The 14643-nt window shown below is 46.1% G+C and overlaps 1 protein-coding gene and 1 long non-coding RNA gene across 10 annotated transcripts in view; one reads left to right on the forward strand and one right to left on the reverse strand.

The window, feature by feature from the left end:
• ARMH3 (armadillo like helical domain containing 3) overlaps positions 1-12239 on the forward strand; it is a 190703-nt gene extending 178464 nt beyond the window's left edge. For all 9 annotated transcript variants that reach the window (XM_082425169.1, XM_082425161.1, XM_082425165.1 and 6 more), the window contains 2 exons: positions 9096-9212; positions 11412-12239. In XM_082425169.1, coding sequence (XP_082281295.1) covers positions 9096-9212; positions 11412-11504 — 210 coding nt within the window. In that variant the 3' untranslated portion in view covers positions 11505-12239. The remainder of the gene's footprint in view (positions 1-9095; positions 9213-11411) is intronic.
• Positions 3215-14639, reverse strand: LOC309643047. Its single transcript, XR_014253504.1, has 2 exons — positions 14157-14639; positions 3215-3547 (listed from the first exon to the last, which is right to left on the reverse strand). It is a non-coding gene; the product is annotated as an uncharacterized lncRNA (long non-coding RNA).
• Between the last annotated feature and the right edge of the window lie 4 nt (positions 14640-14643).

Consider the following 14643-nt stretch of genomic DNA (forward strand, 5'->3'; position numbering starts at 1 on the left):
GTATAGTCTGAAGTCTGGGAGCCTGATTCCTCCAGCTCCGTTTTTCTTTCTTAAGATTGCTTTGGCTCTTCGGGGTCTTTTGTGTTTCCATACAAATTTTGAAACTTTTTGTTCTAGTTCTGTGAAAAATGCCATTGGTAGTTTGATAGGGATTGCATTGAATCTGTAGATTGCTTTGGGTAGTATAGTCATTTTCACAATGTTGGTTCTTCCAATCCAAGAACATGGTATATCTCTCCATCTGTTGGTATCATCTTTAATTTCTTTCATCAGTGTCTTACAATTTTCTGCATACAGGTCTTTTGTCTCCTTAGGTAGGTTTATTGCTAGGTATTTTATTCTTTTTGTTGCAGTGGTAAATGGGAGTGTTTCCTTAATTTCTCTTTCAGATTTTTCATCATTAGTGTATAGGAATGCAAGATATTTCTGTGCATTAATTTTGTATCCTGCTACTTTACCAAGTTCATTGATTAGCTCTAGTAGTTTTCTGGTAGCATCTTTAGGATTCTCTATGTATAGTATCATGTCATCTGAAAACAGTGACAGCTTTACTTTTTCTTTTCCGATTTGGATTTCTTTTATTTCTCTTTCTTCTCTGATTGCTGTGGCTAGGACTTCCAAAACTATGTTGAATAATAGTGGTGAGAGTGGACAACCTTGTCTTGTTCCTGATCTTAGAGGAAATGGTTTCTTACTGAGTGTTTTTTATGATTCCATTTTATGTCCAATATTGACTTCTTAGCTATACCTCTTAATTTTATTATTTTAGTCGTTGCTCTAGGTTTTACAATACGCATCTTTAACTTCCCACAGTGTACCTTCAAAATATGTTACAGGACTTCATGTAATGTATAATAACCTTGCAGTAGTATGTATCCATTTTTCCCCCTCTTGTTCTTTGTACTACTGTTGTCAGACATTTTTCTTCTCGGTTTCTTATGAATTTCATATTAGATTGTTACTGTTTTTTGCTTTAAAGAGTCAATTATCTTTTTTCCTAGTTTTCAAATTTATGTAAAAGTATTTTACACTTATCTGTGTATTTACCATTTCCAGTAATTTTTATTCCTATTTATAGATCCAGATAATATAATTGTCCTTCTACCAGAAGATCTTCTTTAAACATCTCTTCTAGTTGCAGGACTGTTGGCAACACATTCTCTTAGATTGTTTGTTTGATAAGGTCTTTATTTCACCCTCATTTCAGAAAGATATTTTTGCTGGATATAGAATTCTGGGCTAACAATTTTTTTTCTTTTGGCACCGTATCATTCCATTGTTCTCTGGCTTGTATAGTTATTGACAAGAATTGTGAATTTTTATCTTTGCTCCTCTGTACATAATGTGTTTATCCCCCTTCTAGCTGCTTTTTATATTCTGTCTTTAACATTGATTTTCAGCAATTTTATTGTGATGTGCCTTATACCTTCCATTTTGTTCCTTATTATGTTCATGGTTGTCTTTAAACACTTGAACATACTTATAATAGCTCTTTAAACGTCCTTGCTAATTCCATCATCTCTTTCATTTCTGGGTCTATTTCTATTCATTGATGTTTCTCTTGGTTATGAGTTACATTTTCCTGCTTCTTGACGTGTCTGACTTTTTTTTTTTTTTTTTAATTTTTGGCTGCATTGGGTCTTCGTTGCTGTGCGTGGGCTTTCTCTGGTTGCGGCAAGCGGGGGCTACTCTTCGTTGCGGTGTGTGGGCTTCTCATTGCAGTGGCTTCTCTTGTTGTGGAACACGGGCTCTAGACGTGCAGGCTTCAGTAGTTGTGGCACATGGGCTCAGTAGTTGTGGCATGCGGGGTCTAAAGCACAGGTTCAGTAGTTGTGACGCACGGGCCTAGTTGCTCTGGGGCCTGTGGGATCTTCCTGGACCAGGCCTCGAACCCATGTCCCCTGCATTAGCTGGCAGATTCTTAACCACTGAGCCACCAGGGAAGCCCAGACATGTCTGATAATTTTTTATTGGATACTGGGCATTGTGAATGTTATATAGTTAAGTGCTGGATTTTGTTATCTTTATTAAATAATGCTGGACTTTATTGAGGAAGATAAGCAAATTATTTGTGGAGCAGCAATATTCTCTTGAAACTCCTTTTTTCATGTGGTGATCTTTTTTTCCAGTGTTATTGAGATATAATTGACATATAGTACTGTTTAAATTTACCACAGTAACTTTAGTTAACATTAGTCATCTCCTATAGGTACAAAGGCGGCAGGGAATGGGGTGTTCCTTGAGATATAATTGACATATAGTACTGTTTAAATTTACCATAGTAACTTTAGTTAACATTAGTCATCTCCTGTAGGTACAAAGGTGGCGGGGAATGGGGTGTTCCTTGTGATGAAAACTCTTGGGATTTACTCTCTCAATAATTTCCAAATATACCATACAGCAGTGTTAACCATACCATACAGCATGTAGTACATTACATCCCCAGTACTAATTTATCTTATAATTGGAAGTTTGTACCTTTTGACCACCTTCATCCGTGAAATTTCTTTTTATCTTTGTTAAGGTAGGTTTATAGTGGCCTTTAACTCTAGGGCTAGTTTAGTTCTGTAATTAAGGTGCAACTGTTCTGGTGCCTCTTTTGAATGCCATACGTATTCAACAGGTACTTTTCATTCTGCTTGGTCAAAATTCATACACCTCCCAGTCCTGTGTGAGCTCTGGGAATTGTTCAGCTTACAGATCCTTAGTCATTTTTTTGTTCGAACTGGTTGAATTTTACCTTATACGTGTGATTCTTACTCAGCAGCAGATTCAATGGGAACCCTACATAAATTTCTGAAGCTCTGTTCTTTGCCTAACTCTTTTCTTTCTGGTAACCTGCCTCACAAGTGCCAGCCACCTCTGCCTCTCCAAACTCTAGTGTGTCTCCTTAGCCCAGCAAGATTTTCATGCTCACCTTATATTTTCTTTCTCTCAGGATTCCTGTCCTGAACTGCCTTTTATACAATATATGAAAAGAGGTATTTCTTTCCTAGTTTTCAGTTACTCCATCATGAATGGAAGTGGAAGTCCTGAACTACTTTAAAATATTACAGTATACCCTGAGTTACCCAACTAAATTTTTAAAAATTCATATACTTTTCAGAGAAACTTCCCTTGAATTAACTATTCATATGCATTGTCCATTTTACTTCTTTCTCTTTCTTCCTTCCTTCCTCTTTTTTCAGTTACTGGAGGAGAGGGTTTTTTTAAAAATAAATTTATTTATTTATTTTTGGCTGTGTTGGGTCTTTGTTGCTGTGCACGGGCTTTCTCTATTTGCGGCGAGCCAGGGCTACTCTTCATTGCGGTGTGCAGGCTTCTCATTACAGTGGCTTCTCTTTGTTGTGGCGCATGGGCTCTAGGCACGCGGGCTCAGTAGTTGTGGCTTGCCGGCTCTAGAGTGCAGGCTCAGTAGTTGTGGTACACAGGCTTAGTTGCTCCGCGGCATGTGGCATCTTCCCAGACCAGGGCTCCAACCCATGTCCCCTGCATTGGCAGGTGGATTTTTAACTGCTGCGCCACCAGGGAAGTCCTAGAGGAGAGTCTTGAGTGGATTTTGGAAACAATATGTTATAGTGAGCATTTTAATATGTTTTTAAAGATAATCCACTAAAACATCTCTCTTCCCTTTCCCCATATTTTCCTTCTTTTCCTCAGCCAGAGTCCCAGCCTTACATTGATCATTTACAAAGGTTCAACCCTCAACTCTCTTAAAAGAGCAAGAATTGAAACTGAAGCTCTTGGATGGCTGATATTTTGTCCTGATAGTTACCTGTCTTCTTGGTCATCATGACTCTTTTAGGCTATGTCCACCTGGAGAGAATTTTGCAATCTGAATTAGCTGAGTAGGATTAGGTGGTAGGCAAAAGAGAAGAGACTTTGGATTCCTTAGTTTTCCCTGTCTTAAAAGATGTGATACTGTTTCAACCAGGCTGCCCATTCACTGGTCAGCTATGCAGCTGACTGCAAACTACACTTAGTTCTACCGGCCCAACTGTTTATGTGCTTATATATGTGGGTATGCCCTTACATGGTGGTTTATCTTGATTCCCCATTTGCTTGTTAGCTCCTTAAAGGCAGGAGTTGGGCTTTAGAAGCCTATAAGAGTGCTGAGAACAGTGCACTGGCTGGGTGTACTGTCTAATTCTAATCTTATCATGAGACTTTTTTTCCCTCCCGGGCCGTGCGCAGCTTGCGGGATCTCAGTTCCCTGACCAGGGACTGGACCCAGGCCACAGCAGTGAAAGCCGAATCCTAACCACTAGACCACCAGGGAACTCCCCTATCGTGCAACCTTGATGAGAGATTCCTTTCCTTTTTGGTTGGGCCTGAGTGTTACTAAATTAGTCCACAAGCATGTTGAATGTTTACTGTTCCTTAGGACTGTGTTAGGCATTGTGGAAAATCTGTAATGTAACACTGGGTGCCTTCCTTCAGGGTGCTGAGAATCTAGCTATGATGCAATTTCAGTGAGGAAATCAGTAGTAATAGCATGTTTGTTTCTTCAGGAGACAGCCTGCCACTCAGCCTGCCTGTACCTGCTAAAGCACAAACCCTAAAGCAGGGTGTTCTTTCCTCCACCAGAAATCCCTCATTGGGAAGCCTGTAGAAGACAGATCTCTTCCAGAAAGTGGGAGAAGGGAAAGTTTGCTCATTTATGGCAAGGGTTGGAATGTCAGGTCCTAAAAAGCAGTTATTCATGGAGTCATTTTAAAATGAAAGCATAATAATAATAACAGGGCTTCCCTGATGGCGCAGTGGTTAAGAATCCGCCTGCCAATGCATGGGACACGGGTTCAAGCCCTGGTCCGGGAAGATCCCACATGCCGTGGAGCAACTAAGCCCTTGCGCCACAACTACTGAGCCTGTGCTCTAGAGCCCACGAGCCACAACTACTGAGCCTGTGTGCCACAACTACTGAAGCTCATGCGCCTAGAGCCCGTGCTCCACAACAAGAGAAGCCACTGCAATGAAAAGCCCGTGCACCACGACGAAGAGTAACCCCCGCTTACCGCAACTAGAGAAAACCTGCATGCAGCAACAAAGACCCAACACAGCCAAAAATAAAGAAACAAAAAATAAATAAATTAAAAAATAAAATAAACTTATGAAATGATTCTCAACCCAGTGTAAAATTAAAATAATAATAATAATAACAGCTGTGTTTATTACGTACTGCTTGTGTGTCAAGCGGTATACTTGGCGCTTTATATATATTACCTTATTTAATCTTCTATATGATGAACGTTATTATTATCCCTGTTTTACAGATGAGGAAACGGGCTCACCCAGCTCCGCCCTGCTGCTAGTATGTGGTAGAGCTAGGGTGAGTCCAGGCAGGCTTGCTCTAGAGCCATTCTCTTAACTACGTTATTTTGAAAATTAATAGCTGTTGGTTGAGATTCTTTATCAGGGCCTAGGCACAACTAGACCCAGACTGTGACCCACCAATGTCTTTAATTGGAGAACATCTTTGCATTGCTTTTTTTTTTTTTTTTTTTTTTTTTGGCTGCATTGGGTCTTCATTGCTGAGCGGGGGCTACTCTTTGCTGCAGTGCACGGGCTTCTCATTGCGGTGGCTTCTCTTGTTGAGGAGCACAGGTTCTAGGGCGCACGGGCTTCAGTAGTTGTGGCACACGGGCTTAGTTGCTCTGCGGCATGTGGGATCTTCCCGGATCAGGTTATCGAACCCATGTCCCCTGCATTGGCAGGTAGATTCCTAACCACTGCCACCGGGGAAGTCCCTGCAGTGCTTCTTGTTTAGCTTTAACTAATCCTGAATTTGGAAGAATAAATATGGATTATGGAGGAAGGAGAATTGGCTTTTTGCTTCTCTATCATCAGAATTCCCCTTACAAGCTGTCCAGCACGTGACCACCACTTAATTGTGAGAATGCCACTGAAGGGCTGTCCTTAGACTGGTGGGATTGCAAGGTTAGGGAGAGACCTTTATTGCTTCTGGGAGAAAAGAAACACATTAAACACAGTAAACACATAACCAGTTATGGGGAGGGACTGCTTTGGGAAAGTAGAGGAAGAGTGAGAGGCCAGATGAGGTCCTTTCAGAGAAAATGAAAGATTCTAGGAAGCCCGCAAGCCCAACAACTGGTGAAAGAAGGTGGGCTGTGCTAGGGTGTAGACTGTTACCTGATTGATTAGGGAGGGATGTCCGCCTAGGAAGGGCCTTTGAAGTTGCCAGGAAGTCAGAAATTGAGGAGGCAAATTATGGTAAAGCCTGAGGCCTTTTTAGGTACAAGGGTTCTGGGATATTACCCTCTGCCTAACTACTGCCCTTGCTTTGTCCCCGGCCAGTGTTGAGTGTGAGGGAGGCCCAAATGGGACATATTCCTAAAGTCTTAAGCTACAGAAAGGAAGATGCCAGACGAGGAGTATACCCCTAGTGCTCTGAAGTTCTGAATGGGCTGGGGCCCAGACCTGAGCTTAGAATGTTTTCTTCTCTTGGAAATTTAAGAGAAGTGATATGGGCAGGAAATGGCAGGGGCTGGGTGAACACAAGAAAGGGCCAGGGAAGGAGAACGTGACCCTGGGCAATGTCTGGACAAGGGGAGAGCTGAGATCATGCACAAAGTCCAGCCAGGCCTCTGGTTTCCTTCCAAGGAGCTGATAGCTCAGGGGCCTTCTCTGCTTTCACCTCCCTGCAAGAAACTGAACTAAGCTCTTCCAGGAAAAGCCAACTTTATTGGGAAAGAAAAAATCCCTGTTCTGAGCGATATCTTATACCTTCCACTCTGCCCTGGCAAGAAGAGAGAAAGCCCAGGTGATAAGGGCGGCCTTGCCTGAGGCTCTCAGGACATTGCATCTCTTGATGTGCTGTTTCTTCTTCTCAGGAGTTAGCTTTAGCATGGTATTTGTCTTTTGGCACCTGACACCCCTTAGGAAAGGCTGAGCCCAGGTTGCTGGGTCATAGCCATTGCTGAAGCTGCCCAGAATTCAGGTATTGGAAAAGCATGTATTATTATTATTTTTTTTTTTTTTTTTTTTGGAAAAGCATGTATTATTTTATTCTGCCTGATTCCTGGGAGCTGGTTCCATCTTGCCTTTTTCTGGAATTTTGCCTTTTTCTGGGCTTGAGCCATTTATTTCTGAGCCAAGACCTTGGCCGTAGATATTTCAGCCACTAGCACAGCCCACGTGCATGAGGGGGCCAGATTACTTCGTGGGTGACTGGCGTTGCTGGGTACTGGTCCTCTTGCCGACAGAGCTGACAAATGGAATTAGAAGCAAAGGAGCCAGCCTATACTAGAGTCTCTGGGACATAGTTTGGCAAAGTGACCTTGAGGAGTGGGGTGTCTGGAGGAAAAGAGCCTGAATCTGGACCAGACCTTTGACCTAGCTGTCCTTCCCAAACTCAGGAACACAAGCCTGTGTTCTCCATCCCTACTTTCTCCTCAGGAATTCTTGGCAGGCAGAAGTGTTTGCCACTAGGTGAAGTCTGCCCTGGAACAAGACTGAACTGGTGAAGGGAACAGCCCAGAGGCACCTTTGTACCCCTCAGGACTCCATTCTCAGTCTTTCTGCTCAGTCCTGACTCTAGCTTATTCCCTTCACCCCTACGTTCTGTTGGAGCTAAGCCTCCCTCATCACACTCCTTCCTCCCAAGACTCCCTACTGAGCTGGGAGCTCTCCATGACATCATACACTTCCCTCCCAGGTCAGATCAAATTGCAAAATAGCTATCACACAGATTGCCACAGTGAAAAATTATTCACTCTCCTGGTCTCTCCTTTCTACCCAGCTCACTTCTTCTAACTTAATGTAGAAGATCTACATCTTCTGATGTAACTAATCATTGTATAACCCAAATATAATTATCTTCAAGCTGGCAAGATAGTACTACACTCTCTAAATACTAGTCTGGTCTTGCTAATAATAGACATGATATATCCAAAATAGTTTTCATTACAGTGGGCAGCAGGGGGCTAGGCTAGTTCACCTCTGAATATTCGTGATGTAACTAATTGTCCTTGTCTTTGATTTATGGTCTGATAAGCCGAAGTCATATCAGGAATGGCTTTGGTAGTCCTTTCCTTCTGGAACCACAGAGATCCAAGGTTCCTGGAGTTAGTGGAGGTCTGAATCCACCCCCATAGAAAGCAGAGGCATAGTAGGAGAGGGACCCCTCATCAGAACAAAAGAGGATGAGATAAGCTCTAGCTTAGTTTAGAAAGTGTCTCCTACACTCCAAGGCTAGGATGCCCAAAAAGTTCCATCCAGGCAATGGATAAGAAGACTGAGTTGGCATTGGGAGATGAAAACAAGTGGCAGATGGTGCTGAGGAACATCCCAGGACTGAAGAAATGTGGTTCCCAGAAAAGGAAAAGGAAGGAGACATTGGCAAAGTCTTACTCAGCAACTGACAGCCTGGCCAGAGAAAGCTGCAGGATATGGCTGAGAACGCATCTTTGGTATCAGGGATACTGAGGGGCTCCGACACTCACTGTTCTGTCACCTCTTCTCATGCTTCTTTACCATACCCACAGTAAACAGCCCTGGTGACCAGGCTGGACTAGTCAGGAAAGGCAGGGGATGGAAGAGATTAGAAAGTGGTCCCACCTACCATATAGCATAGGGAACTATATACTCAATATCTTGTAATATCCTAATAATGAAAGAGAATGTAAAAAAAAGAATACGTATGTATGTGTGTATATATATATTTTGGCCATGCCACACAGCTTGTGGGATCTTAATTCCCCAACCAGGGCTTGAACCCATGCCCTCGGCAGTGAAAGCGTGGAGTTCTAAACACTGGACCGCCAGGGAATTCCCTATATATTTTTATATATATGTATAACTGAATCACTTTGCTGTACACCTGAAACACACAACATTGTAAATCAACTATATTTCAATAAAAATTTAAAAAAAAACAACAAAAAGACATGGCCCCAGAAACCTGAGGAATCACTCCCCGTGGCCAGGCTTTTTTCAGGGTAATAAGTAGTGAGCAAGGTCTCTTGGGGGTGTTGTCTCAGACTGAATCCAACGCAGTAGGGCAGCAGGAGGGGCGTGGGGGCCAAATACCTAGGGTTCGTGTGGACTAAGCCCCACCTGGCCCTTGACTTCCCCAGGTGCTAGAGGTAGTGCGAGCCAACTATGACACGCTCACACTGAAGCTGCAAGATGGCCTGGACCAGTATGAGCGCTACTCTGAGCAGCACAAGGAAGCCGCCTTCTTCAAAGAGCTGGTGAGTGTGCCCCGCCTCCATCTCTGCCTGTGTCTCTTAAGGGCCCTTTCCCAGCCACTGGGTTCTACTGTGCAGGTGGGCAAAGGCTGATGAAATAAGACTGGAGGGGCCTGCTTGGATTGGGTTTGCAACTTATCTCCCAAAGCAGTCCAGGAAGGACCAGGCAGTGAGAGACAAAGATATTCCCCAGAGTGCTGGTGCCAGGCTGGGAAGGGTGAGAAGTCTGAGGCAGCAGTGCCCACCTCTCCTCTGCAGCCATGGTGACAGCCCTTGCACAGCTCCAGCTGGGCCTGGAGTTTGACGTGTGTTCCCAGTGGCAGCTCTGGCTCATTACTCCTTATCCTGTCCTCAGAGTAACTAATGAGAGTAATTGATTCTTCTCCTCCTTATGTAATCACTTCTTCCTAAATTCCTAACTGGGTCCTGGTCTGAGTGCCCTTCCAATCTAGTTCTCCAGTCTTCACTCCCTACCCCCATTCCCACTTTCCAGTCACTCAGCTTCCTGCAGCCCCCTCCCTTGGCCGCCTGCAGCCAGTGAACATCTGCTCTGCCTCCTACTCCACCTCCCAGTCAGCACCTCCACAGAACTGGACTTACCCTGTTGGTGGTCCCTTTCCCGTCCTGTGCTCAGAAGATGCTCTCAGGAAAAGCCCAGTCTCCCTGTATTCCTGCCACTCCACCTGCCTGGTTGTCCATGATCATCCTGGCTGGGGGCTGAGACCAGGGCACACAGGCCTGTGTACCGACTTCCCATGTCCTCAGACCTCCCACTGCTGGGGCAGAACTTGCATCAGCCCAGCTTTTACTACCCATGCCCAGTCCATGATGAAGGTGCTAGATTTTAGATCACCTGTCTTGTGCTAAACCCAGCCCAACTCTGACCCTGACATGGCATTCCTGGGATTATTGGGCTTCCCCAAGGTGAGGCAGATATACTCTGGACTGAGTTAGTTGGGAACAGGGAAGCCACTAGTGTAATAAGATAGCAGAGTACAGTATTTTTATGGGGTGGTCAGCAAGTTATTGGGAGATGAAGAGGATTGTGGAGGAGAGACTTCAAGCAGCTCTCTTGAGGCTTTTGGGCACTAGCCTGTGCCTTACTCATTTCTCCTCATATCTATACCTCTGGCACAGGGAAGCAAAGAGGGTCTGGTTAGGTTTGGAGCTAATGAGCTTGAGCTGCCTGTTGTTTGCCATGCTGCCCTTTCCTCTGCTTCCTGCCTGATGACTTCATTAAGTTTCCCATAGCAAAGCAGAAATTGAAAAAAAGCTCCCTGGGCTTTGGGGCCTAAGACAGATACACATTCTTTTTCTCCTTCCTCCCCTGCTTTGTCTCTCATTCGATGTTCACTTCTATTTCCCATGAATGAATTTCCTTCCAGAGTCTGCTGGATTCCTCTTAGAACCCACTCAGAGCAGGGAGTTTGGCCTTCTGGCCCCTTTCCCACAGGTCTTTTCTCCTGCTGACACAGTCAGGACTTCCTGCAAGGTTCTTGGTCTGTGGGTAGAAAGCATGAGCAGTGGGGACATAGCAAGGATACAGCTGGACTCTCCTCTCAAGTGGGGAGGCATCTTTGTGGTATGGAGAGTGCTGGACTAGGAGCTGAGAAACCTGGGTCCTACTTTCACAACTGGGACTCACTGGCTGTATGACCTGATCCTGGCTATTGGCCTCCTTGGATCATACTCCTGCCATCCAATGACAGACAAGGGCTGCATCTCTAAACGTTCTTTCCAGCCCAGAAAAGTAGATAAATACAGAAGGAGATTGAGGAGACTCGAAACACATCCAAAGAGAGGTAGCTCCAGAGCATGAGTCCTCTGGCCTCAGTTTCTCCTCCTCCATTAGACCACTGACCAGATCAGTCCCCCTTCTGCCTGGCCGAGGCAAGGACAAAGGCCTGACCTCAGCCCTCCTTCCCTGTCTGTGCTTGTTTCTACCTCATCAGGTGCTCAGACGCTCTTCTCACATCCACTAGGATTCCTGTCTCTCAACCTCTCTTTTCTTCCGACTATCACGGAATTGTTTGCTCATTTACCTGCAGGGATGATAGATGTTAAGGGTTCATTTCCTAAGAGAGAAACTTCTAGCACTTCATCTTGGCCTTGTGCTTCAGGCACTGCCCTCTGCTGTTTGTAACGGACTCTCTCCTGTTTTCTCTCTGCCTGTGCCCCCCACCTTCCCTCACCTTTTCCCAGGTTCGATCCATTAGCACCAACGTCCGGAGGAACCTGGCCTTCCACACACTCAGCCAGGAAGTCCTGCTCAAGGAATTCTCCACTATCTCCTGAGGCTGCCATGCATACCTGGGCAGCCACTGACTGCCCTTACCCATGAGGCTTCCTGGGCTGGAGGCGGGGGCGAGGGGAGAGGGCCTGTTCCCAAAGCTGGAGAAAAACACAGATACCGAGGTCTCTCGGTGAAGGCCGCACTTCAGTGGAGCTTGGACAGCAGGGGCCAGGATGGGCAAGCCAAGGATAATCTTATTTGGGGAGAGGATGGGTGGGCACAGGGAGACACCTTCAGAAATGTGGGGACTTCCAGGGTGGGCTCTCTGGACAACCCCTCATATTTCCAATTGAGATTACAAGTTGTGGCTACTGACTAATTTTCAGGAGCTGTTGGGTAAGCCTTAGGGTGATGCCAACACCTGGGGGGTCAGTGGTTCTCCTAGGCTTCTGAAAACAGACTGTCAGATGTAGGGGGAGCCAGTTCTGCTTCCTTTGTGCCCGGAAATCTGTGTCCCCTGCCCCCACCAGCACTTGGCCCTTAGCTCAGGCTTAGGGTGAGGTAGGAATGGGATACGTTTTTTCTATTTTCTGAATCCAGAGCTGACTCCTCTGCTGTCTGACCACCACTTTGTGGATTTGATTCTTGGCACCAGGAGTACCTGTTTGCGTTCCCCTGCCTTCCAGCCCATTGACTCGTCAGCACTACAGGGTCACCACCTTAGCTTTTCATTTTCAATCTGGTTTAAATTGTCTTTAGGGTGTGTGTGTGAAATAAACATGGACAGGTTTTCTGGAGCCCTCAGGTGCCTACTTTGCTGGTTCCCTTTCCAGCAGCTTCCCCACCTCCTTAGCTACCCCCTCCTCTGGGAGCCTTTCTTGCGCCTGCTGAGCTCCCCTCCACGTGTTCCACCCCCTCACCCGGCTGTTGTTTACATCCAGCCTGCGTGAGAATTTCCTCTGGGGGGGAATCTGTTGCTGCTGTGGTCTGGTGCCTGGCAGAGAGAGAACTTGCTGGGGCCAGGCTCTGAAACAGGCCAGGTGAGCATCATGGAGAGGCCGACCTTTGGGAAGTTGGCCTATGGTTCCTTCTCTGGACAGCCTCCTTGGGACTACTGCTGTAGGCTTTCCTGCCCCACAGCTGCCTTTGAAGTAGCTGCTGCTCTGAGATCCTCCCTTTCTAAAGCACTTTCTGAAGCCCTCAGGATGGTAGGGGGCAAGCAGCACAGGAAGAATCTGGGAGTAAGTACCAGAATCCAGCCGTGAGAGCAGGTCTGGGACCTCCCCGGCTGCTATTCCACTTGGCTTCAAATCTTTTTGGGGTACTCGCCCTCCCTGGGAGTCAGAGTTCCAACTCCAACATTGAGCAAGTTCCAGAGAATCCACCATCGTGCTGCCATGTATAGTTGTAGATTCTTAAGGTATCAAGGGCAGGGTCATCTCTGATCACTAGATGGATAGTCCAGCCTGGGGCATTTAGTGTTTTCGACAGTGATAAACCCCAGAGGAGCAGGAGCTGGAAGCTGGTGGCAAGTTGAAGTTATTAAAAATTGATTTGTATGGGACAGTCTTTTTAGTGTGTTTTCTATTTCCCCTTAATCTCTGTTACCCAGAACTCCTTTCTCAATGACAGAGTTAAGGTAATCTCCCAGGTGCTGGTCTCATCTGGTTAGGGAACCCCTTATACACTCTGTTTCTCAGTCTCCTGGTCCTAGTGGAAGCCAGTTCAGTTCAGAAGTTGTAGCCTCCCTTGCCTTTTGGGTAGAAGGAAGGAAGAAGAAAATCCCTTTACCTCAAAATTTGGTGTTAAGGAGGCCAGCCAGCCTATCTGGGCTGCTTCTAGATTCCTGCCAGCCTTTCATATGAAGTGAATAAGGGCAGGTCCAGGGCATGAGGCAATAAGCAAAGCACTCCTTGCCCTCCATTTTAAAAGCCCATCTCTTGGCCCATTTACATACACCTATTCTAAGAACTCCAAATAGGAGTCCCATCCCTTCTTAGAATTTAACCCCAAAAAGAGCCGTCTATGCTCTGTCCATGCCCCAATGTCTATACCAGGTCTGTGGAGGACCCTCCAGAGTCAGGGAGAAGCCAGGAGTAGGGCATTGCTCCCAAAGATAATCCTTCCTTCGGCTGCTTGTCCCCTTCTCATGTCTGAACTCTCACCACAATTCCTGCTGGGTTAATTGAATCAAGTGCTTGTAAATTAATCCAGCTGAAGAGGTTAAATATGCTGGGGTCACTTTAGCTGAAGCTTTCCGTCTCAGCAGGTCACTCCTCCAGAGGAGCCATTGGGCAGGCAGGATTACCTGGGACACTGCCACCATACCATCAGAACACATCAGACATTGCCCCCACCCCTAATCCTCATGGTGGTTGGGGGGCTCATGGGCTAGGAGCCCATGAAGGATCGTGGGGGAGGTCAAACTAGTAGGCTCAGTCGTTCAGTAGCCATTCCTGGAGCTGGAGGTAGCTGAGCTTTGTGCTAGCCGCTAGCTTCAGAAAAAAAGAGCTAGTCTAAGGGAAGGGGGCCTCATAACAAGGGCATTTCTCCCCCACTCTTGCCTGCATCCCCAAACCCCTCAATCATTTCCCAAATCTTCTGGAAAACAGAAGGAATCTAGGACAGGGCAGATGACAGAAGAGAGCAGGGCAGGAAAGTTGAAAGAAAAAAAAAAAAGGAACAGAAGAAAAAGAAAGTCTTGAGAAACTGACCTGGTTCACTCTTTCTTTTCTTTTTCTTCCCAGTTGGCCAGCGGGGGTCATTAGATCAGGGAAGAAGGCACCTTGAGAGTGAATAGGGCCCAGAGACAGGGTCCTGGAGTGGGTGAGGGTAGGGGTCCTTCCAAGAGAAGAGAAAATTGTAGTCCACTGGCCTGAGATAAACCTGCGTTAGAGGCTGAGTTGACCTTTGCATCCCTAACCCCCTTCAAGCAGGGTGGGCACTGGTGGGGGCCAAAGAGACTCATACATGGGTGGAGAACAACAGAGAAAATAGGGGCTGACAGGGAGACTGACAAGGGACTCATACATACCCGGGCCAGTGCTGAGGGTAGGGGAAGGAGTGCTGAGAATCGGGGGCGGGGATTCCTCATAGTGGAGCCTTTCTGGCCCTGTTCCCTCCTCCACCCGCAATACCCGGGGCTTCAGGTCTAGGGGGTAGTGTTGCCAGAGAGCTCGTCTCCCTCCCCGCACTTCTCGG

The sequence above is a fragment of the Balaenoptera physalus genome, assembly GCF_965194825.1.
Source record: "Balaenoptera physalus genome assembly, chromosome: 14".
Taxonomy (NCBI): domain Eukaryota; kingdom Metazoa; phylum Chordata; class Mammalia; order Artiodactyla; family Balaenopteridae; genus Balaenoptera; species Balaenoptera physalus.